Consider the following 19075-nt stretch of genomic DNA (forward strand, 5'->3'; position numbering starts at 1 on the left):
CTACTTATTTAATGCTGGTAGATGCTATTGTGATTATTAAATACAACTTTGTTTTAAAACGTTATTGCAGCCTACTAGTTTTTTGTCTCTATTTTAATCAACATACTGTGTTAGTACAACTGCTATCATGTTAGGTTTGCAAAAATCTTTGAGGTTAAAAGTGCTAATATTTGAGTATGTTCTAGGCTAGGGAATTCTGAATCTAACTAGCATATCTGAGGACTGCTTGTCTGTATAACTGGCAGTTAGAAGGTATAAGCAGAGGAGACTGGAGAAAAGAAACATATGTTTACATATATTTATAATAAATATGTACAAAGATAAAATTTTTTATTTACAATAAAAATTATATTTAAGATATATAAATATGTATTATATATTTTTCTATAAAGATATACTTTATATATATACATATACACACACACACACACACACACAGAAAAACTAGAAAACGAATAGGAATTTAAAAAGAATTTTTTTTTGTTTTGGAGACGGAGTCTGGCTCTGTCGCCCAGGCTGGAGTGCAGTGGTGCGATCTTGGCTCACTGCAACCTCCGCCTCCCGGGTTCAAGCAATTCTTCTGCCTCAGCCTCCTGAGTAGCTGGAACTACAGGTGCCTGCCACCATGCCTGGCTAATTTTTGCATTTTTAGTAGAGTTGAGATTTCACCATGTTGGCCAGGCTGGTCTCAAACTCCTGACCTCAAGTGATCCTCCCGGCTTGGTCTCCCAAAGTGCTGGGACAACAGGCATGAGCCACCACACCCGTCCAGAAAAGAAAAATAAATTCTTAGTTTTTCATTTGTAGCAATTTTGGAAAATGACAACAATTGCATACCTTATTTATTTAAGTTATTCCTCCTCTCCTTTCTTTTTTTTTTTGCAATGGAATCTCACTCTTACCACCTAGACTGGAGTGCAGTGGTGCGATCTCGGCTCACTACAACGTGCCCCTCCTGGGTTCAAGTGATTCTCCTGCCTCAGCCTCCCAAGAAGTTGGGATTACAGACATGTGACTGCACGCCTGGCTAATTTTGTATTTTTAGTAGAAATGGGGTTTCACTGTGTGGCCAGGCTGGTCTTGAACTCCTGACCGCAAGTGATCTGCTGGTCTTGGCTTCCCAAATGCTAGGCCACCGTGCCTGGCCCTTCCTCTCCTTTTTAAATTACATCATTTGTCCTTCATTTCCATTTTGACAAGGTGACATTTTCTCAGCACAGTGCTATTTACCAGAGATGGTAATGGGTTCAGGTACAATGGTGCGTGACACTAGGCAAGTTAAAATACGAAAAAGTGATGACAGTTCTTTCCATTTACCCTGCCTTCTTTTTTATTTCTGTCTCCACTGTGTTGTGAGTATGATAAATTCAGAACTTGTGTGGAGGATTGAATCTGTGAAGGTACTTCACGAACAACGTGGAGCTTCTACCCTTGAACCAGGGGTGCTGAGGGCTAAGATTTGAAACTTGAAAAAAAATTTTCAGACATAAGTTTTACTTTTTAGTCACATATACTTCTTTCTCTCAGGTATGCAAGTAAAAGTTGACTTACTTTTACAAAGAAACAACTAGGGAAAAGGAGAATTAGTACATTTTGTTTCTCAGGTGTGATGGCTCATGCCTGTAATCCCAGGACTTTGGGAGGTTGAGGCAGGCAGATCACTTGAGGTCAGGAGTTCAAGATCAGCCTGGCCAACATGCTGAAACGCCGTCTTTACTAAAAATACAAAAATTAGCCAGGCGTGGTGGTGCATGCCTGTGGTCCTAGCTACTCAGGAGGCTGAGACAGGAGAATCGCTTGAACCTGGGAGGCGGAGGTTGCAGTGAGCCGAGATCATGCCACTGCACCAAAAAATAAAAAACCAAAATGTGTTTCTAACTTGTTTATTTTCTAACTATAAATTAGTCATTATTCTTTAATTAATGAGAGAAAACATATTTCCTATTGTCTACCACAGTTGAAAGTATATTATAGCAACATTAAATGGACTAAGACAAAAAAAGACAGAGTATAACAAGATTCAGATAATTCTACCTCTAATTTTTTCGAATGAAAATGTTCAGCCCAAAAGGAGTGAAATAAAGTGACCAAATAGCGTATTCTACTTCTTACACTCCTTTGAATAGTACTTCTATTTCCAGTCTTCTCTCTTTATTGACAGTGCAGAAGGCATGGGCTTGATGTGCTTGGTGGGAAGGGGGAGCTTATCAGCTCACTGACTGGAAGATGTGTTCATAGTGAACTGGAAGGTGCAGCCTTCCGAATGGGATTTTGTTTTGAGCAATGAGTTTTAAAATGTCTTTGTAGAAAAGCTTTATGCCTAATGAATGGTTTAAAATACACCCCAAGTCTTTATTGTATGCAGGGAAGGATTTTTTTTTTTTTTTTTTTTTTTTGAGGCAGGGTCTGACTTTGTCACCTAGAGTGCAGTGGCGTGATCTTGGCTCACTGTAGCCTCAACCTCCCAGGCTCAAGCAGTCCTGCCTCAGCCCCCGCAAGTAGCTGGGACTGCACTTGAGCACCACCACACCCAGCTAAATTTACGTATGTTTCGTAGAGACGGGGTTTCACCATGTTGCCCAGGCTGGTCTCGAACTCCTGAGCTTGAGGGGTCTGCCTGCCTTGGCTTCCCAGAGTGTTTGGATGACAGGCAGGAGCCACGCACCCAGTCAGGGCTTCTTGTTCTGTTTTGCTTGTGTGCTTGCTGGGGTGTAAAAATGAAATGACAACAGTTTCACCTTAAAGTGAATCGGTTTGGAATTACCCATTTGGAATTAGGTAATGCTAACGAGGAGAAATCAGATGAAATAAGTTGAAAATGGAAATTGTGTGTTATTTTTTAAAAATGCAGTTTTAATATTTTCAAGTAGATATAGAAATACCAAATACAAATGTTGTAAAGTTATAAAATTTTGTTAATAGATGAAGATTGTTTACAGTTAGCAGAGTTCATTTTATTTTTACTCAGACAGTTTAAAGTTTGACACTCATTGATTGAACAAATACTATTAAATATCTACTGTGTGCCCAATCGATCAGCTTGTAGTGTGCAGAACAGATTCCATGTGGACAAACTGTAAACTGGGAGGAGGCCGACGAGTTTGTCGTTTTAAGGCAGGCCAGAGATTATTATGGCCTAAACTAATTAATGTGTTAGGTGTTGGGATGGAAGAACACAAATAATTTTAAGAGATTTTAAAAACTTTTTTTGGATACAATATAGAATACATGTAGAAAATAGAGTAAAACAGGCGTATCGATAAGTGTAAATTATAAAGTTAGCACCCTCATAACCACCACCTAGAAACAGAACTTCCACATCCGCCCAGAAGCCCCGTGGGTGAAACAGCCCGGTCCAAACTCTCCGTCTCCTCTAAAAGTGACCGGTATTCTGGATTTTGTGGTTATCATGCCTTTGCTTTTTACTGTATTTATCACATCTACTCCTTAATATTATGGTATTGTTATATTGTGTTATATGTTAAATTAATATTCCCAGGTATCATCCCTAAGAATTATGGCTTTGTTTTGTCTGTGTTTCAAAAAGATGCTTCAAATCTGTTAACTACAGAGTTGCCCTTAATTCCTCCTTTTTTCTCTCATGCAGTTCGAGCATTTCTTGGCTTATTGGCTGGAATGACAATTCCGTCATCTCTGTAACATCCGTGTTGATTTCAGGGGAGTGACTGGATTCCGTCATCTCTGTAACATCCGTGTTGGTTTCCGGGGAATGACTGGATTCCTGGTTATAGGCCCTTTTGCCTGCTTTGTGTGTATAGAATGTGTTGTATGATGGACATTATGGACACAAGGTGAATGAGTATCTGGATTTTGGTATCTTCCTTAATGAAGGGTTGTTTTGTCTAGCAAGAGTTAATTTACTTGGGGATTAACTTGATCCTTTCAAGACTTGCTTTTAAACTCTGTTAGGGCTGGTTTAGAATAGCCTGTTCTCTAGGCTACATTAGCACTACTCTAAGGCTTGACTTTTTAGTGTCTCTACTAAATGCCTCTGCTGTTCTTCCCACTATTTGGAACTTGAATTTTTCCCAGCCCTATGAGAGTTCAGGCAGTTGCTCAACTCATGGCTCTCCGATAGTTGCTCTTTCCCCAGTAGCTCTTGATTTTACCTTGTGGAGGCTTGCCCTGTACATGCACGCCTTAGTGTTTGGCCAAAGACTCAAGGGGACCTTTGTCAGGTGGGACACTGCAGCTTTTCTGGTGAGCTTCCTTCTCTGTGTTTTGTTTTTAATTTTTTTTTTTTTTTTGAAACAGAGTCTCACTCTGTTGCCCGGGCTGGAGTGCAGTGTCACGATCTCGGCTCACTGCAGCCTCTGCCCCGCAGGTTCAAGCAATTATCCCTCCTCAGCCTCCCAAGTAGCCGGGATTGCAGTGCCCACCACTGTGCTCAGCTCACTTTTGTATTTTTGGTAGAGACAGGGTTTTGCCTGTTTGCCAGGCTGGTCTTGAACTCCTGACCTCAAGTGATCTGCCCACCTTGGCCTCCCAAAGTGCTAGGATTACAGGCATGAGCCATGGTGCCCAGACCTCTGGTGTTTTGCTCTGCAGATTTTCACAGATTAATGGGAACCTTACTCATTCAACTGTCTTGGGAGCTTTGCAAGACTACTGTTCTTCGTTTGAGCTTCCCCTCCCTACGTCACATACTAGACATATCTGGGCCATCACCTTGTTCATTTTCTCTCAAGGATCATTGTCCTGTACTGCTTGTTATCCAGGGTCTGAAAACAGTTATTTCATGCATCTTGTTTAATTTTATAATAGTTTACGACAGGAGGGCCAGTCTCACATGATGGTCAAAGTGAGAAGTATAATGGTAAATTTATTGAAAGATTTAAAACAGATTACTGCCATGATTTGTGCATGTATTATCAAGATCACCCTGGTGCTCTCTTGAAAATAGACAAAGGAGGTGGAAAAAAGCTAACTAGAGGCTGTTGCAAGCTAGACTGGAAATGGGGTGAAATGGTTAGACTCAAGAAATACTTTCGCACTAGAACAATTAGGACCTGCTGTTGACTTGGTTGTGGGACGTGAAGATCGGGAGGAGTAAAAGGAGAGCTCTGGTGTTTGGCTTGAGCCACTGGAATGGCAGTGCCATTTAAAGAGACAGAGAAGACTCGTCTCTCATCAGAGTCACCAGATGATGGGTGAGATTGAAGAGGAAATCAAGAATTTTTTTTGGATAAAATAAGTGTGAGTTGCCTATTAGACATCTAACTAGAGATGCCAAGTGGGCAGTTGGATGTATGAGTCCTGAAATCAGAGCAGAGGGCAGGCCTAGAAATTCATCAGCATTTCTATTGTATTTTAAACCATGTAGTAGATTAGAGAGTTTAGATGGAAAAGAGAAAAAGGTTAGAACTGATCACCTGGTCACTGGTCTAATTTAGACCTGGAGGTCTAATTTAGAAGGATGAACCTGTGACGGAAACAGAGAAAGTGTAATTGGAGAGAAAGAACTAAAAACAGGAGAGTGTGATGTCATAATAGTGAAGAGAAAAGTGTCTAGGAGCGGTTGGGCGGTTGCTTTGGGTGCTTCTGAGAGTTCCAGGAAGAAGAGGACAGAAATGTGTTCGTTCGAGTTGGTAACGTAGAATTTGTTGGTGGTCTTGATGAGTTGTTTCAATGGAGGGGTAGAGAAAGAAGCCAGATTAGGCTGCTTTTATGAGGTAAAGGGATCTTGTATGTCTGAAATATTTTAAAATTAATTAAATTAAAAAGTGAATGGGAGAGGGAGAGGAGGAGGAAGAGACAGCAGGTGTGGACCAGCGGGTTTCGGTGTGGACCGGCGGGCTTTGGTGTGGACCGGCGGACTTCAGGGTGGACCGGCGGGCTTCAGGGTGGACCGGCGGGCTTCGGTGTGGACCGGCGGGCTTCGGTGTGGACCGGCGGGCTTCAGGGTGGGTGTTTGAACACCTTGGAGTTCACAAAGGCTTTCCAGTGGTGTGTGGGCAGTGGTGTGTGGGCAGTGTGCAGGGCAATTTCAGATGCTTAACTCCCGCGTGTCATTCTCTGCATTTTGGTTTGCCGAAAACATACTTGTGAGATCATCTTTCCCTCCCTTTTTATGGTTGTACTTTGCCCACTCTAACTCCTGTTCATCCTCCAGCTCTCAGGTGTTCCTTAGGAAACTTTACAAGATCCCAAGACTACGTCAGGATCTCCTGATTACTCTTTTATAGTATTGTGGATATTTTCATTATAACACTTTTTACATATTATACAGTTACTTAAAAATTATTTTCTTCATTTGACAAATATTTGAGTACTATCATTGCACTATGTATTGTTCTGGGTGCTCATATACATCAGAGAATAAAAAAGAAAAATCCCTGGGATAGGAGAGACAAACAGTAAATATAAAAAAGGAATATGCTAATAAACAGTTACAAATACCAAGAAAAAAGTAGATCTTGGTTAGGGAGATTGGGAGTGTATATTAGAGTCAAATCATAATTTAAAATGGAGTAAAAAGAATGAGCCTGCTTGAGACTTTGACTTTTTTTTTTTTTAGACAGTCTTGCTCTGTCACCGAGGCCGGACTGCAGTGGCACCATCTTGGCTCATTGCAACCTCCACCTCCTAGGTTCAAGCCATTCTCCTGCCTCAGCCTCAGCCTCCCCAGTAGCTGGGATTACAGGTGTGCACCACCAGGCCCAGCTAATTTTTTTGTATTTTTAGTAGAGATAAGGTTTTACCGTGTTGGCCAGGCTGATCTCGAACTCCTGACCTCATGATCCACCCGCCTCAGCCTCCCAAAGTGCTGGGATTACAGGCGTGCACCACTGTGCCCAGCCGAGACTTTGACTTTTGAACAGACTTCAACAGTTAAGGGAAGGAGAGAGCCTGTCAAAGGGAGCAGTGAGTGCAAAGGCCTTAAGTCAAGAGGGTGACTGACATGTTGAGGAAAAGCAAAGAGGTGAGTCTGGCTGGAGCCAACTGGATGAGAGAGAGGAGTATAAGAGATGAGGCCAGAGAGGTAACAGGGCCAGATCATGTAGAGCCTTCTAGGTCAGCATAAGGACTGTGACTTTTACTGTGAGTAAAACGAGAAGCTTTTGATAATTGCAAGCATGTTTTGACTTCTGTTTTAAAAAGATCACTCTGGATACTCTATTTTGAATGGTGAGATAGATTTGGGAGACTGTTGGTGTAATCCAGGCAAAAGATAATGGTGGCAGTGTGACAGTGGAGGTGGTAATTTTCAGGATATATTTTGAAAATGGGAAGAGCAGGATTTCCTGATGAGTTGGATATAGGCGCAAGAAAAAAAGAGACTCCTATGGTTTTGGCTTGAACAACTGGCTGGATGCACACCATGAATCAAGGCACAATGAGTGAAGCAAGTTGAGAGGGGAAGGCCAGGAGGTCACTTGTTGATGTGTTAACAGTGGGGCAGATAGTCGATATGCCAGTACAGCAAAGGTACATACAAGTGTGGATTTCAGTAGGAAGTAAACACTTGGGAGTTTTCAGTATGTGCATGATACTGAACGGTGAATACCAAGGGAATGAGTGTAGGTGGAGAAGAGAAGACTACAAAGAACGGACGCTTGGGACACTCCTGAGGAGTTGGGAAGAAAAAAACCCAGTAAGATAGGAGGAAAAGCTTAGAGTGCCATATCTTGAAAGCCAAGGGAAGAGAGTAGAATAAGGAAGAGGGACTGAGCGGTTGTGTAAAACGCCGCTGATAGATCAGGCACAGGGACTAAGGATACATCGTGGTGGCAGCAACGTGGAGGTCGTCAGTGACCCTGATGAATTATGCCGATGATTATTTGATTAAACTCTATTTTTCCTATTAAAGCTTCCATGATAAAACACACCAAATATGTTATTTCTCATTATTATATCTCCAAAGCATTGTTCCTGGAGTGCACCAATGGGATAAATACATAGGTCCCAGAGCCTCTGGGAGGACTAGAACCGGGCTCAGAAGTTATGTAGACAAGAATAATGCCTCGAATCAATCCTCCTCCTCTGTTGGTTCAGTGATGACAGTGCTGCGTGGCACAGGCATGTTAGTGTGTTACGCTGTCATCACTAACACTGCTCACCTCTGCTGGAGCCCCCGCTGTTGGTGTGTCCGGAAGCCTGAGGGGGCTGCTGCCTCTGCCACCCATTGCTGGAATTGTCTGTAAATATTCACATCCCGGCTTCTTCATGTCACAAGAGTCTGTTTTAAAGTACGTGATGAATGAGTCTGATTGAGGTGATTAGGTCACGTAGCTGGGCTTTAATTACAAGAAAGGCTGGGCAGCAAGTATGTGGCATTTTCAGTTTCTGTTGTGGGAGGTAGACTCTGCCTTAAAATGTGGAGTTCCCACACAGACTAAGGAGGTCAGCTATCACACGGCAGGGAAGAGTGATGGATGCCTGCCACAGTGCAAGATAAATAGATGAAATAGATTTTGTGGGGTATACGTGAAAAGGTAATAGTTGAAACCACAGGATTAGGGAAGGGCTCTTTTGGATGGTTATTTGTGTGGGTTGTTCACAAACAAGAGCTTCCCCTAAAATTCAGCCTGTGCTTCGTGGTGATGTCGCGTCTACCCAAGAAGGTTCCTTTTTTAAAAATTCACATAAAGTTGCTCTGTGGATTAGTGAAGGCTTTGGATTCAGGCTATAGAATCCAGATGTTCCGAGGACAGGAATTTAGAAAATGTCTGCAGGTAGGAAAGGAAAAGAGGGAGAATAAGAATTTAGAGCTAGGATAATTCTTTAATGGAAGCCACTTGAAAAATTTAAAGATGTTCCTTCTTTAACTCTGTGGTTAATTTTTTTTTTTTTTTCCCCGGTACCAGCTAGAGTTTGCAAAGAAGGTGAACTGACAATAGCTATTAGGTTTAGAAACAAGGAGGTTTTTTATTTGCTATTTTAGAGTATGTGGTTCAGCAGAGAGGTGAGGATAGAAACTGGCTGATCATTCATTCGTCATTCATTCCTTCATCTAACAAAAGAGGAACAGATAGGGAGGAGAAGTAATTTTTAATGACTGCTTACATATCAGACAGTGCCTAAGGAATACAGAAGACAGTTTCTATCCTTAAAGAGTTCCCAGTATGGTATGTTAGAGAAGAAAAATTATTGCTAACAGTGTGGTAAGTGCTGATGAGCTATGTAAGCTGTGTAGCATGCTGTATGAGAAACAGGAGGTGCGCAAAATTCAGCACAGGAGTAGGAAGGGATTGAAATATTTCCTTTCTAGCTAATTCTCGAACGTTTGGGAGCCGTTTCATTCATTCAGTATTCATGCCCTAAATGTCTGTTAAGCACTTACCAGAGTGGCAGCTGCTGTTGTAGGTGCTTTGGATCCATCAGCGAATGAATGAAACAAAGATCTTAGCCTTTGTGGAGCGTACATTCTCGTAGAGAATAGTAAGTAAATATAATCAATAAGTCATAAAATATGTTAGAGGGCAAGTGCTGTGTACAGGAAAAAGCAGAGCAAGTAAAGGGGGAAAGGACACGTGCGTTCTTTTTTGGCTATGTTACATTTTAAAATAAGGTGTGAATTATACTGAAAACATTGAACATTCATTTTGTTTTCAAGCCTACACAAAAGCAGTAAGAACTGTATAATGAATCTCCCCATACTAATCACTCAGATACACCAGTTTTGAAAATTTGGCCACACTTCCTTCCTGTATCCTTTTTTCTTTTTCCTCCTTTCTTTACCAAAGATTTTAAAGCCAATCCCTCGCATGGTGTCGTTTTCCTCTGCAGACTTTAATATGCATCTCTAAAATATATGGACATTTTCTTGCATAACGAGAGAACAACTAAACCTAATACTAATACGAAAAAGCCATTTGAGCCAAGACTGGAAGGAAGTGAAGTCTTCCCCTAGCAGCTTGTGCAAAGGCCTTAAGGATCAGGAGCATGCTTAGCATATTTGAGGAGTAGCAGGGAGTCCCGGGGGCTAAAGCATATGGTGACCCAGGGAGGGATGAGAAGAGACGAGGCCTTGCAGGCTACTGAGAGGACTTTGGCTCTACTTTGAGCTGAATGGGGAGCTATGGCAGGGTGTTCAGCAGAGGACCGACAAGGACAACTTTGTGTTCGAAAGGGTCACTTCAAGTGTTCCATACAAAAAACTAGCCGGGCGAGGTGGCGGGCGCCTGTAGTCCCAGCTACTCGGGAGGCTGAGGCAGGAGAATGGCGTAAACCCAGGAGGCGGAGCTTGCAGTGAGCTGAGATCCGGCCACTGCACTCCAGCCTGGGCGACAGAGTGAGACTCCGCCTCAAAAAAAAAAAAAAAAAAAAAAAAGAATACACTGTAGAAGATAAGGGGCGCTCAGTTAGAAGGCTGTCATGGATTAAAAGGTGTATTTTTGTTTAGTGGTTCATTCCAGGTGTTGGCAGTGGAGACGGCAAGAAGTGCTGGATTTTGGGTATGTTTTAAAGCTAGAGGTAACTGGATTTCCTGACCGCGGCTTGAGAGCGAGAGGAAGGCATTACGAAGACTCATAGGCTTTTGGCCTGAGTAACAGGAAGGATGGAGCAGGTTTGGGGGCACCATCAGGTGTGGAGATGACGTCTTGCCATGTTGCCCAGGCTGGTCTCGAACTCCTGGCCCAAAGGGACCCTCCTGCCTCCCAGAGTGCTGGGATTACAGGTGTGAGCCATCACACTTGGCCAGGAGTTGAGTTTTGAGCACGTAGAGTTTGAAATGTTTATTGGACATGAATGTGGGATAACTAGGCAGATAGTGAAAGCTGGAAGTAGGGAGAGAGGTAGCATAAAGCGTTCATCTCTGGATTCCCTGGATTCCCAAGAGCCTGTCCCCAGGGTACTGGGAAGTACTGACTGATTTATTTAGAGACATTCACAGAGTCTGACAAGAAAATCACTGAGGTGGTTCGGTAACCTGGAAGACTCTGATATATCCCTTCCTTCCTTTTCTATCCTGAACTCAGTAAAATTTGGGTTAAAAAAAAAAAACAACACTCTGTTTTTCTGACATTTTCTGAACCTGACCTACTTAGGAAACTTGTTCCACAGTGTCATCTTTTTCTTCCTAACTGTAGCACCACTCGAGAGAGATCGTCACCGCAGGGAACCAGGTGGTGGTTATTCTGGGGGTGGATGCCGTGGAAAGGACGTTGTCAACACAGATTGCTTTCCATAGCTGCAGTCAGCAGTGCAGACTGATTGTGATGGTGTCTATTATTTCTCCTTTTAAAAGGGAGCATTTCTCATCCCCTTTTTGGATCGTTTGGAATTCCGATTACGTGTCTCGGGGTCATGTGGAAGACTGACTGACACACCACCTGAGGATGTGAAACAGTAGTTTGAACTGTTGTGGTAGCTGGCGTCTGTGTGACTGATTTTAAGTAACTGGGTGTTCAGAGGTAGGGATCCTCCTATGCCTGCACGGGTGAGTGAACCTGAATGCAGTCTGTGGATTCCCTGGTTCACGGGGAAGGGTTGGTAACACTGAAGGGGTCCGTGTCTCATGAGGCTGTAGTGATCTTTTGCATACATCGGCTCTTGCGCCTCTCTGAAAAAAATGAGAGCGAGCAGGAGGACACTGAATCTCTTCTTGCCTTTTTTCCACAGGAGATGCATCGCAGGTTTGAGAACGCTCCTGATTCTGCCAAAACAAAAGCTCTGCAAACTGTTATTGAGATGAAGGTAAGTGAGAATCTAGTAAAGAATCTTATGAATCACTTTATACTTTTAAGTGATCAAAAACTTCCATGCGTGAGTGTTAGGAAATGGCATATAATAGTATTTTACTTATTTGGAGATTGAGAGTGAGAATCAATGTCAATGATATCCTAAAAGAATTTCAAATTTTTTTCCTTTTACTTGTAGACCATAATTCAAATTGGACCAAAAAGAGTGGAACAGAATTTCTTTAAATCAGCTATTCGCAAATATCTTGGTCTCAGGACCCCTTTATTCTCTTAAACTGACAGACTCACTTCCTTCATTTTAAAAGAAAATGTCTACCGAATACCAAAGCTGGGTAACCATAGCTTGTCAGTTGTTCTTTCAGGTAAAAACGGTGTTCCGTGAAGAAAATACTGAATTCAGCTTACAACTCAAAGCAACACACAAGTACTGTGCTTAGGGACAACCATCGTATTTCAGTGCGCAGCTTCATACCGTTTTCTCACACACAGTATATTAAAAGTATGTGTACTCCAGAGTTGAGATTTATTTTTTTTATTTTCTTTTTTTTTTTTTTTTTTGAGACGGAGTCTTACTCTGTCACCCAGACTGGAGTGCAGTGGCGCGATCTTGGCTTTCTGCAAGCTCCGCCTCCCGAGTTCACGCCATTCTCCTGCCTCAGCCTCCCAAGTAGCTGGGAATAAGGTGCCCGCCACCTCGCCTGGCTAATTTTTTGTATTTTTAGTAGAGATGGGGTTTCACCGTGTTAGCCAGGATGGTCTTGATCTCCTGACCTCGTGATCCGCCTGCCTTGGCCTCCCAAAGTGCTGGGATTACAGGCATGAGCCACTGTGCCCGGCCGAGATTTATTAAAAGTAATACTTTTTACTGCTTCTTCAAGGACAGTCTTAGGTGAAGTGGTCTTTTAAAAATTTTATGTCTTATTTTTCAGTTTTTTCCTGCAAGTACTTGATGTGACAAATAATGACTACAAGTATGGTTTGATGCATTGCCTTGATTTGTGCTAAGGCACCAGCAATTTTACCCATCGTTGCTTTATATCTTTAGCGCAGACAGTGGAAAGGTCAAGTGACGTCATGGTGTTATTATGAAAATAGTTTTGATCATGCATACTTTGTGCAATGGTTGAGGGTACCCTGAGGGTCCCACAGACCATCCTTTGAAAACCTCTGCCTTAAGTTAAGGAATATTTAGAAATCTTTAGGCTGTTCAGTGTAGTAATTAAGAGCTTGCTTTCTAAGTTAAACTCCCCGGATTCAAAATCTCGCTTCACTTAACCAACTGTAAGATACAGAGCAAATCACGTATGCCTCAGTTTCTTTATCAACAAATGGTGATAGTAATAGTACTCATCCAGTGGGTCGTTTTGAGGTTTAGTTAAAACATGTAAAAACACTTTGAACGGGACCTAGCGCATAGTAAACATTCAACCTATACTAGCTGCTGCTGCTGTTATTTTTGTTAACAATCTTCTTTCTCATAAAAGCTTGTGTAGTTAGGGACCTCCCCCCCACAACTAGTTCTTCATATCCTCTGGAAAGCTCAATCCTGTATTTTGCATTGTGGGCCTTCATTTAATATTTGTTGATATGACAAGAACAGTTAATGGTGTATAAATAATTTTTTGTAAATAGATACTTCTGAAGTAGTTATGGGAACTGTTATCTTAATTTGGATGATTTCCTCTTAAAACTTTATATTGTATACATCATTATTCTCGGTGGGGAAAGGATTTACCAAATTCCAAATTAGTGGGTTCTGGGTTCCTGGGTTCTTTGTAGTTAATTAGTAGTCTTGAGTATAATCTTGTAAAGGGTCTTTAGAATGGTTCAGTTGCATGGTTTACCTTTTTCACATTCACCACAAGTTTATCTGTCATGTTATTTCCTGATCCCTGTTAACACCTAAGAATAAAACACACGAATGTACCTGTGTTCACAAAATTATTTGTTTAACCACCTTTTGACAGAATGAGGACAAGTAGTAGTAGTACTTGGTGGCATTGGATGCATTTTAAGTTGTGTGAACCTTGAGCCATTCTGCTGAGAAGGAGAAAGATTCTGGTGGCCCAGTGGGGTCAAGAGGATGCGATGCTGAAATCACAACAGAAATCGCTGTGTCGCTGAGAACGTGGAATGCGCTTAAGAGAACTATGAATATCTAGAATAGTCTTTTGGGAAAGTAGGGAGGAAAGATGACTGAAGTAAAAGAGCCCCGTCATCTTCAAGGTGATGCAATTTTCTTTGCCCTCTCCTCTTTCGCCTCTTCTTCCTCTCTTTCCTCTTCTTATCCCTTCTCCCACCATTTTCCCTCATTCCAGCCTTTCCTTCTTTGCCCCTCTTCTTCTGTTTCTCCTCCTCCCCTTTCTCTGCTATTTGTTTGTTTGTTTGTTTTTCCGTCACCGGTGGAGGAACAGGGAGGAACTGCTGCACTGCTCTAGGTTTGTTTGTTTTTCCGTCACCGGTGGAGGAACAGGGAGGAACTGCTGCACTGCTCTAGGTTTGTTTGTTTTTCCGTCACCGGTGGAGGAACAGGGAGGAACTGCTGCACTGCTCTAGGTTTGTTTGTTTTTCCGTTACCGGTGGAGGAACAGGGAGGAACTGCTGTACTGCTCTAGGTTTGTTTGTTTTTCCGTCACCGGTGGAGGAACAGGAGAACCGCTGCACGTTTCAGGTTTGTGTTTGTTTTTCCGTTACCGGGTGGAGGAACAGGAGTGAACTGCCAAAAATTGCCTCAGGTTTGTTTGTTTGTCGTCACGCCCGTGAGGAACAGGAAGAACCGTTAAAAATCGCTCTAGGTTGTGAGTGTTGCTGGCATGGATAAGGCAGAGATTGGGACGCAAATGAATTGAGTAAGAAGACATTATAGTCTGGAGGTTGGGCCTGGACTGTACCCTGGATGTGGAAGGAATAAAATTCAGGTGGACTGACAGGTTGGGAGAAAATGTCAAAGTCAGGAAAGAGGAATTCTTGAGGTTGAACAGGAAATAATCAGAGTGAGGGTACAACAGGCCTGGGGAAATATATTCTCCCGCGCTGATAGGATCTAGAGTACAACTCATAAACCGATCGTCGAAACGGACCGAGTGACGAAGGGAGATAGAGATAGCATCATTGTACCATATGCCAAGGAATTCTGACACAGCAGCCCTATCATGGCAAGAGTGGCATTGAAGGATATTAAATAGGTACAAAAGACTTCCAAAAATGGGCAGGAGTGATTGAGAAGTCCCTGGATGGCAGCAATGGGGAGGGGAGGGTGAAGAGGAGTATGAGCTTTCCATAAAGGGAAACAGCCTTGAGGAGCTGGGAGAACGTCAACCCTTTCCCCTGCTCCTTTGTGGTGTTGGGGGATTACTGGCCTTCACTGGAGAGAGTTCATGGGAAAAAGGTTGAGCATTTGGGGATTTGACAAAGAGCAGAGGATTTCAGTAAGTCCAGTGGGATTGGATGGTCAATGACGGAAGAGCTGGGGCAGGGGAAGTACAGAGTAGTAAAGTGAGAAGGAATTTATTTATTTAAATATTACACATTCCAGGATGTGGAATCCAAGGAAACCTGGTTGGAATGACTCTCCTCAAACCCAGCATTGGTACCAGTTGGGTTGGTGCTAGAACTAGTTGAGCGTATCAGGCCTTAATTTTCTGGCCTGATTTCCTTGGTAAGTTTTCTGGTCAGTCAGTACCTGCTTCCTGGTTTTCCGAGCTGGAGTCATGATCCCTTTTTGGGAAGAAGGTTTTATGGTACATGATTTGGTAGTGAGGGTGCTAATTTGTCAAAAGCTTCCTCTGTCTGTGTTTGGGGTAGGGGAGAAGATAGATAATGTATTTTTTTAATTTGTCAAAAGCTTCCTCTGTCTGTGTTTGGCGTAGGGGAGAAGATAGATAATATTTTTTAAGGACCTTGTAGAGACTTTCTAGAAGCTCTGTGCAGGTGCAGGCTGCCATGTGATGTGCAGAGTTGGAGTTCTCACCTGGGACTCAATTGTCTTCAGTGGAGCCCCAGTGCTGCTGGAGAAACACTTCACTCTTTCAGCTGGTCCAGTTTCAGTTCTCACCTGGGACTAAATCGTCTTAAGTGGAGCCCCAGTGCTGCTGGAGATACACTTCACTCTTTCAGCTGGTCCAGTTTCATTACCACTCAGGCTAATGACAGAGGAGAACTTACATTTAACTTTCACTTTCTTTCATCTGTAGGCTAGTCATATGCTTATGCCTAGTATTTTAGTCTTTTTTAAGGGGCTGTGTTCCGATATTTCCAGAGAAATCTTATAGCAGTCTTAAAAGTAAATTTTCAGGTGGTGCAATTGAAGTAGGACTTCTTCTAGGTCAGTCATTTCACATGAGTAAATAAAAATCCCGGTTCAGGGATAGAATGACGCTGATTGTATTAATTCAGTACAATGGATTTTGAACAGATACATTTTAATTTGAGTGAATTTATAAAAGAAAATTTTCGTGGTGATATTTTTAAAGGTCATGTGATGAGCAAGACAGAGGAATGCATCCTCTCTTCTCCCTTCCCTTGAACCTGAAATAGCTAGGTGGAGTTTTCTCAAGATAAACCTTAATCTCTCCTATCTTCATGCTGTGAGAATTAAGGAGACTTAATCAAGAAATCATTGAGGTGAAGAAGAAAAGGAAGTTAATTTCAAAATAACTTCCAAAGGAATGGTTTCTCTAAAACTCCAAGTGAAATAAAGCTGCACTTAATTTTGGCTCTTTAAGGCCTCTGTTTCTTCGGTGAGCAAGCCTGTGCGCCTACAGATGTGTAAACCTCTTCGTTCCCTGCAGGAGTGTTTCTGTCATTCAGGACAGGTCAGGTAGTCTGGGGAGAAACTGGGTGCTGCGACAAACAAAATCAAGAAATCGAATATGAAGTAATGTTCTGTTAGAAGGTGATATTTGTGGTAGAGATGATGATTTATAAGGACAGTGATTTTTAAAAATTACGAATTATTTTAAATGTATGGAGAAGTGTAGACAATAAGGATGTCTAACATGATAAATAACAACTTAATTATTCCCTCATTTTTCTGCAATGGGATGTTAGGTAATTTTTATTATTGCACATATCGCTGTATACATTACTGTATAAATCTTTGAAACTCTCTTACTTTTTTCCCCTCCTTTGGGGCATAATATGTTTTTTAGGGGTCACCAAATAAATGATAAAATATTAGAACTAGAAAAGGCTTTACTATTAATATTGGAATTTTTTTTCACCAGAAATTTGTAATTTCTGATGCGAAGAAATTTTAACCAGTTTTTCATTGCATTTACTTTAGTAATTTAGTAATTATTTTCAACTTTAATTTGAGGGATTCAGAACTGGAGGCAGCCATAGAGGAAAAATCTTACTGTGGATATGAGTACTTCTCCTCCCACTCAAAAGGCTGTAAAGGACGTATTTTAGAAGGAAGGCACTGGCCGGGCATGGTGGCTCACACCCTTAAGCCCACCACTTTGGGAGTCCGAGGCAGGTGGATCACATGAAGTCAGGAGTTTGAGACCAGCCTGGCCAACATGGCGAAACCCTGTCTCTACTAAAAATAGAAAAATTAGCTGGGCGTGGTAGTGCACACTTACAATCCCAGCTACTTGGGAGGCTGAGGCAGGAGAGCTGCTTGAACCCGGAGGCAGAGGTTGCGGTGAGCTAAGATCGTGCCACTGCATTCGAGCCTGGACTGCAGAGTGAGACTCTGTCTCAAAAAAAGGAAGCAAGGCACCAATTGCCAGACGGCATTTTTTCTGTATATTTGTCTATCTTTATTAAATGTAACATCTTTAAATATCATGTTATTCAGGTTTTCTGGGCTTTTGTAAATACTTCAATCACTAAATCTTCTCTTGTCTTCAGGATTCCAAAATTTCCTCTATGGAGCGTGGGCTCCGAGACCTGGAAGAGGAGATTCAGATGCTGAAATCGAATGGGGCTCTGAGTACCGAGGAACGGGAGGAAGAAATGAAGCAAATGGAAGTGTATCGGAGCCATTCTAAATTTATGAAAAATAAGGTAATGGCCTGTGAGACTTTTGATCCTTAAAGGGGGTTTGAAAAATTGATGCATATTTTTTACTTCTCTAACAATGATAAAACTGTATTTTACACTGTTTTATCAGGTTTAAGGGAAGAATACTTTTAGCACAGTTCTTTCAAATGAAACTTCTCCAGAATTAAAGTCAGAATTACTGACTTAGATAGTTGCAGTTTTTACTTATAAAGACGATTCTCTGTATGAGGCTACATATGTATTTTCACGGTTTAACTTTTCATATGTATTAGTACTTCTGAAAAACTTCCAGATGAGTTTTTCTCAGTATGTGAAATATCAAGTTCTTTACCTCTTGTGAATTATTTAAAAAGTCAAAACCCTAAGAGGCTTGAGATGGAGTTTCGCTCTTGTCACCCAGGCTAGAGTGCAGTGGTGTGATCTCAGCTCAGTGCAGCCTCTGCCTCCATGTTCAGGTGATTCTCCTGCCTCAGCCTCCTGAGTAACTGGGATTACAGGTGCATACCACCACGCCTGGCCAATTTTTTTTCTATTTTTGGTAGAGACGGGGTTTCATCATGTTGGCCAGGCTGGTCTCGAACTCCTGATCCCATGATCCACCTGGCTTAGCCTCCCAAAGTGCTGGGATTACAGGCGTGAGCCACCGTGCCCAGCCCTAAGAGGCTTTTTAATGAAATGGGTTAAATGACATTCCGTTTCCCCTCCAAATACAGTTCTGTAAAGGAAAGCCCTTTCTCTGCCCTGTCCTGTGGGGAAGAGCCACTTACTGCCAGATTTATTGCTTCCCATGTGCGTTTCAGGCGTAATATGACAAAGAGAGATGCACCAAGACCTATCAGTCTGTGTTTGCAATCAGTCACAGTGTTCCTTCCTTGTATCCAAAGTCATTTAGTTTGATTCTGTAAACTATTTCAGCAAGGTGGAGGATTTAGTTTATCACAATGATCAATTTACCAGTTTTGTTGTGGGTTAATTAAACATTATGATTGTAGTTATAAAGTTTTAGCCAGAAAATAAGTGTTTTCCCCCTTTATTTCCCAATTGTATTCTCCACGTTCTCAGAATGAAAACTGAAACATCCCAGTAGTGTGAAGGAGTGATAATCGTCACTTCCCCTTCCGTTTCTGGCTTCTTGCCATGGTGCCCATACCTGGCATGTAAGTCTCCAGAATGTTCCTCTACTACCTTCAGACTCTATTATTAATTATTTCTACTAATTTCATTTCAGGTTTAGAAATTAAAAACTCACATACCCAACTTTCTTTTTTTTTTTTTTTGAGATGGAGGTATGCTTTGTCGACCAGGCTGGAGTGCAGTGGCATCATCTCGGTTCACTGCAACCTCCATCTCCAAGGTTCAAGCTTCAGCCTGCCGAGTAGCTGGGATTACAGGCGCCTGCC

At 42.1% G+C, this 19075-nt stretch overlaps 1 protein-coding gene across 16 annotated transcripts in view; it reads left to right on the plus strand.

Moving 5' to 3' along the window:
• ERC1 (ELKS/RAB6-interacting/CAST family member 1) overlaps positions 1-19075 on the plus strand; it is a 535673-nt gene that overhangs the window by 95834 nt on the left and 420764 nt on the right. For 14 of the 16 annotated variants that reach the window (XM_009217664.4, XM_017945570.3, XM_017945565.3 and 11 more), the window contains exons 4-5: positions 11587-11661; positions 17523-17678. In XM_009217664.4, the coding sequence (XP_009215928.2) occupies positions 11587-11661; positions 17523-17678 (231 nt within the window). Of the gene's footprint in view, positions 1-4524; positions 5694-10312; positions 11379-11586; positions 11662-17522; positions 17679-19075 lie in introns of those variants that run through there. The other 2 variants (XM_017945575.3, XM_021923234.2) reach the window with 2 other exon arrangements.

This window comes from Papio anubis, chromosome 9 (genome assembly GCF_008728515.1).
Source record: "Papio anubis isolate 15944 chromosome 9, Panubis1.0, whole genome shotgun sequence".
NCBI lineage: Eukaryota > Metazoa > Chordata > Mammalia > Primates > Cercopithecidae > Papio > Papio anubis.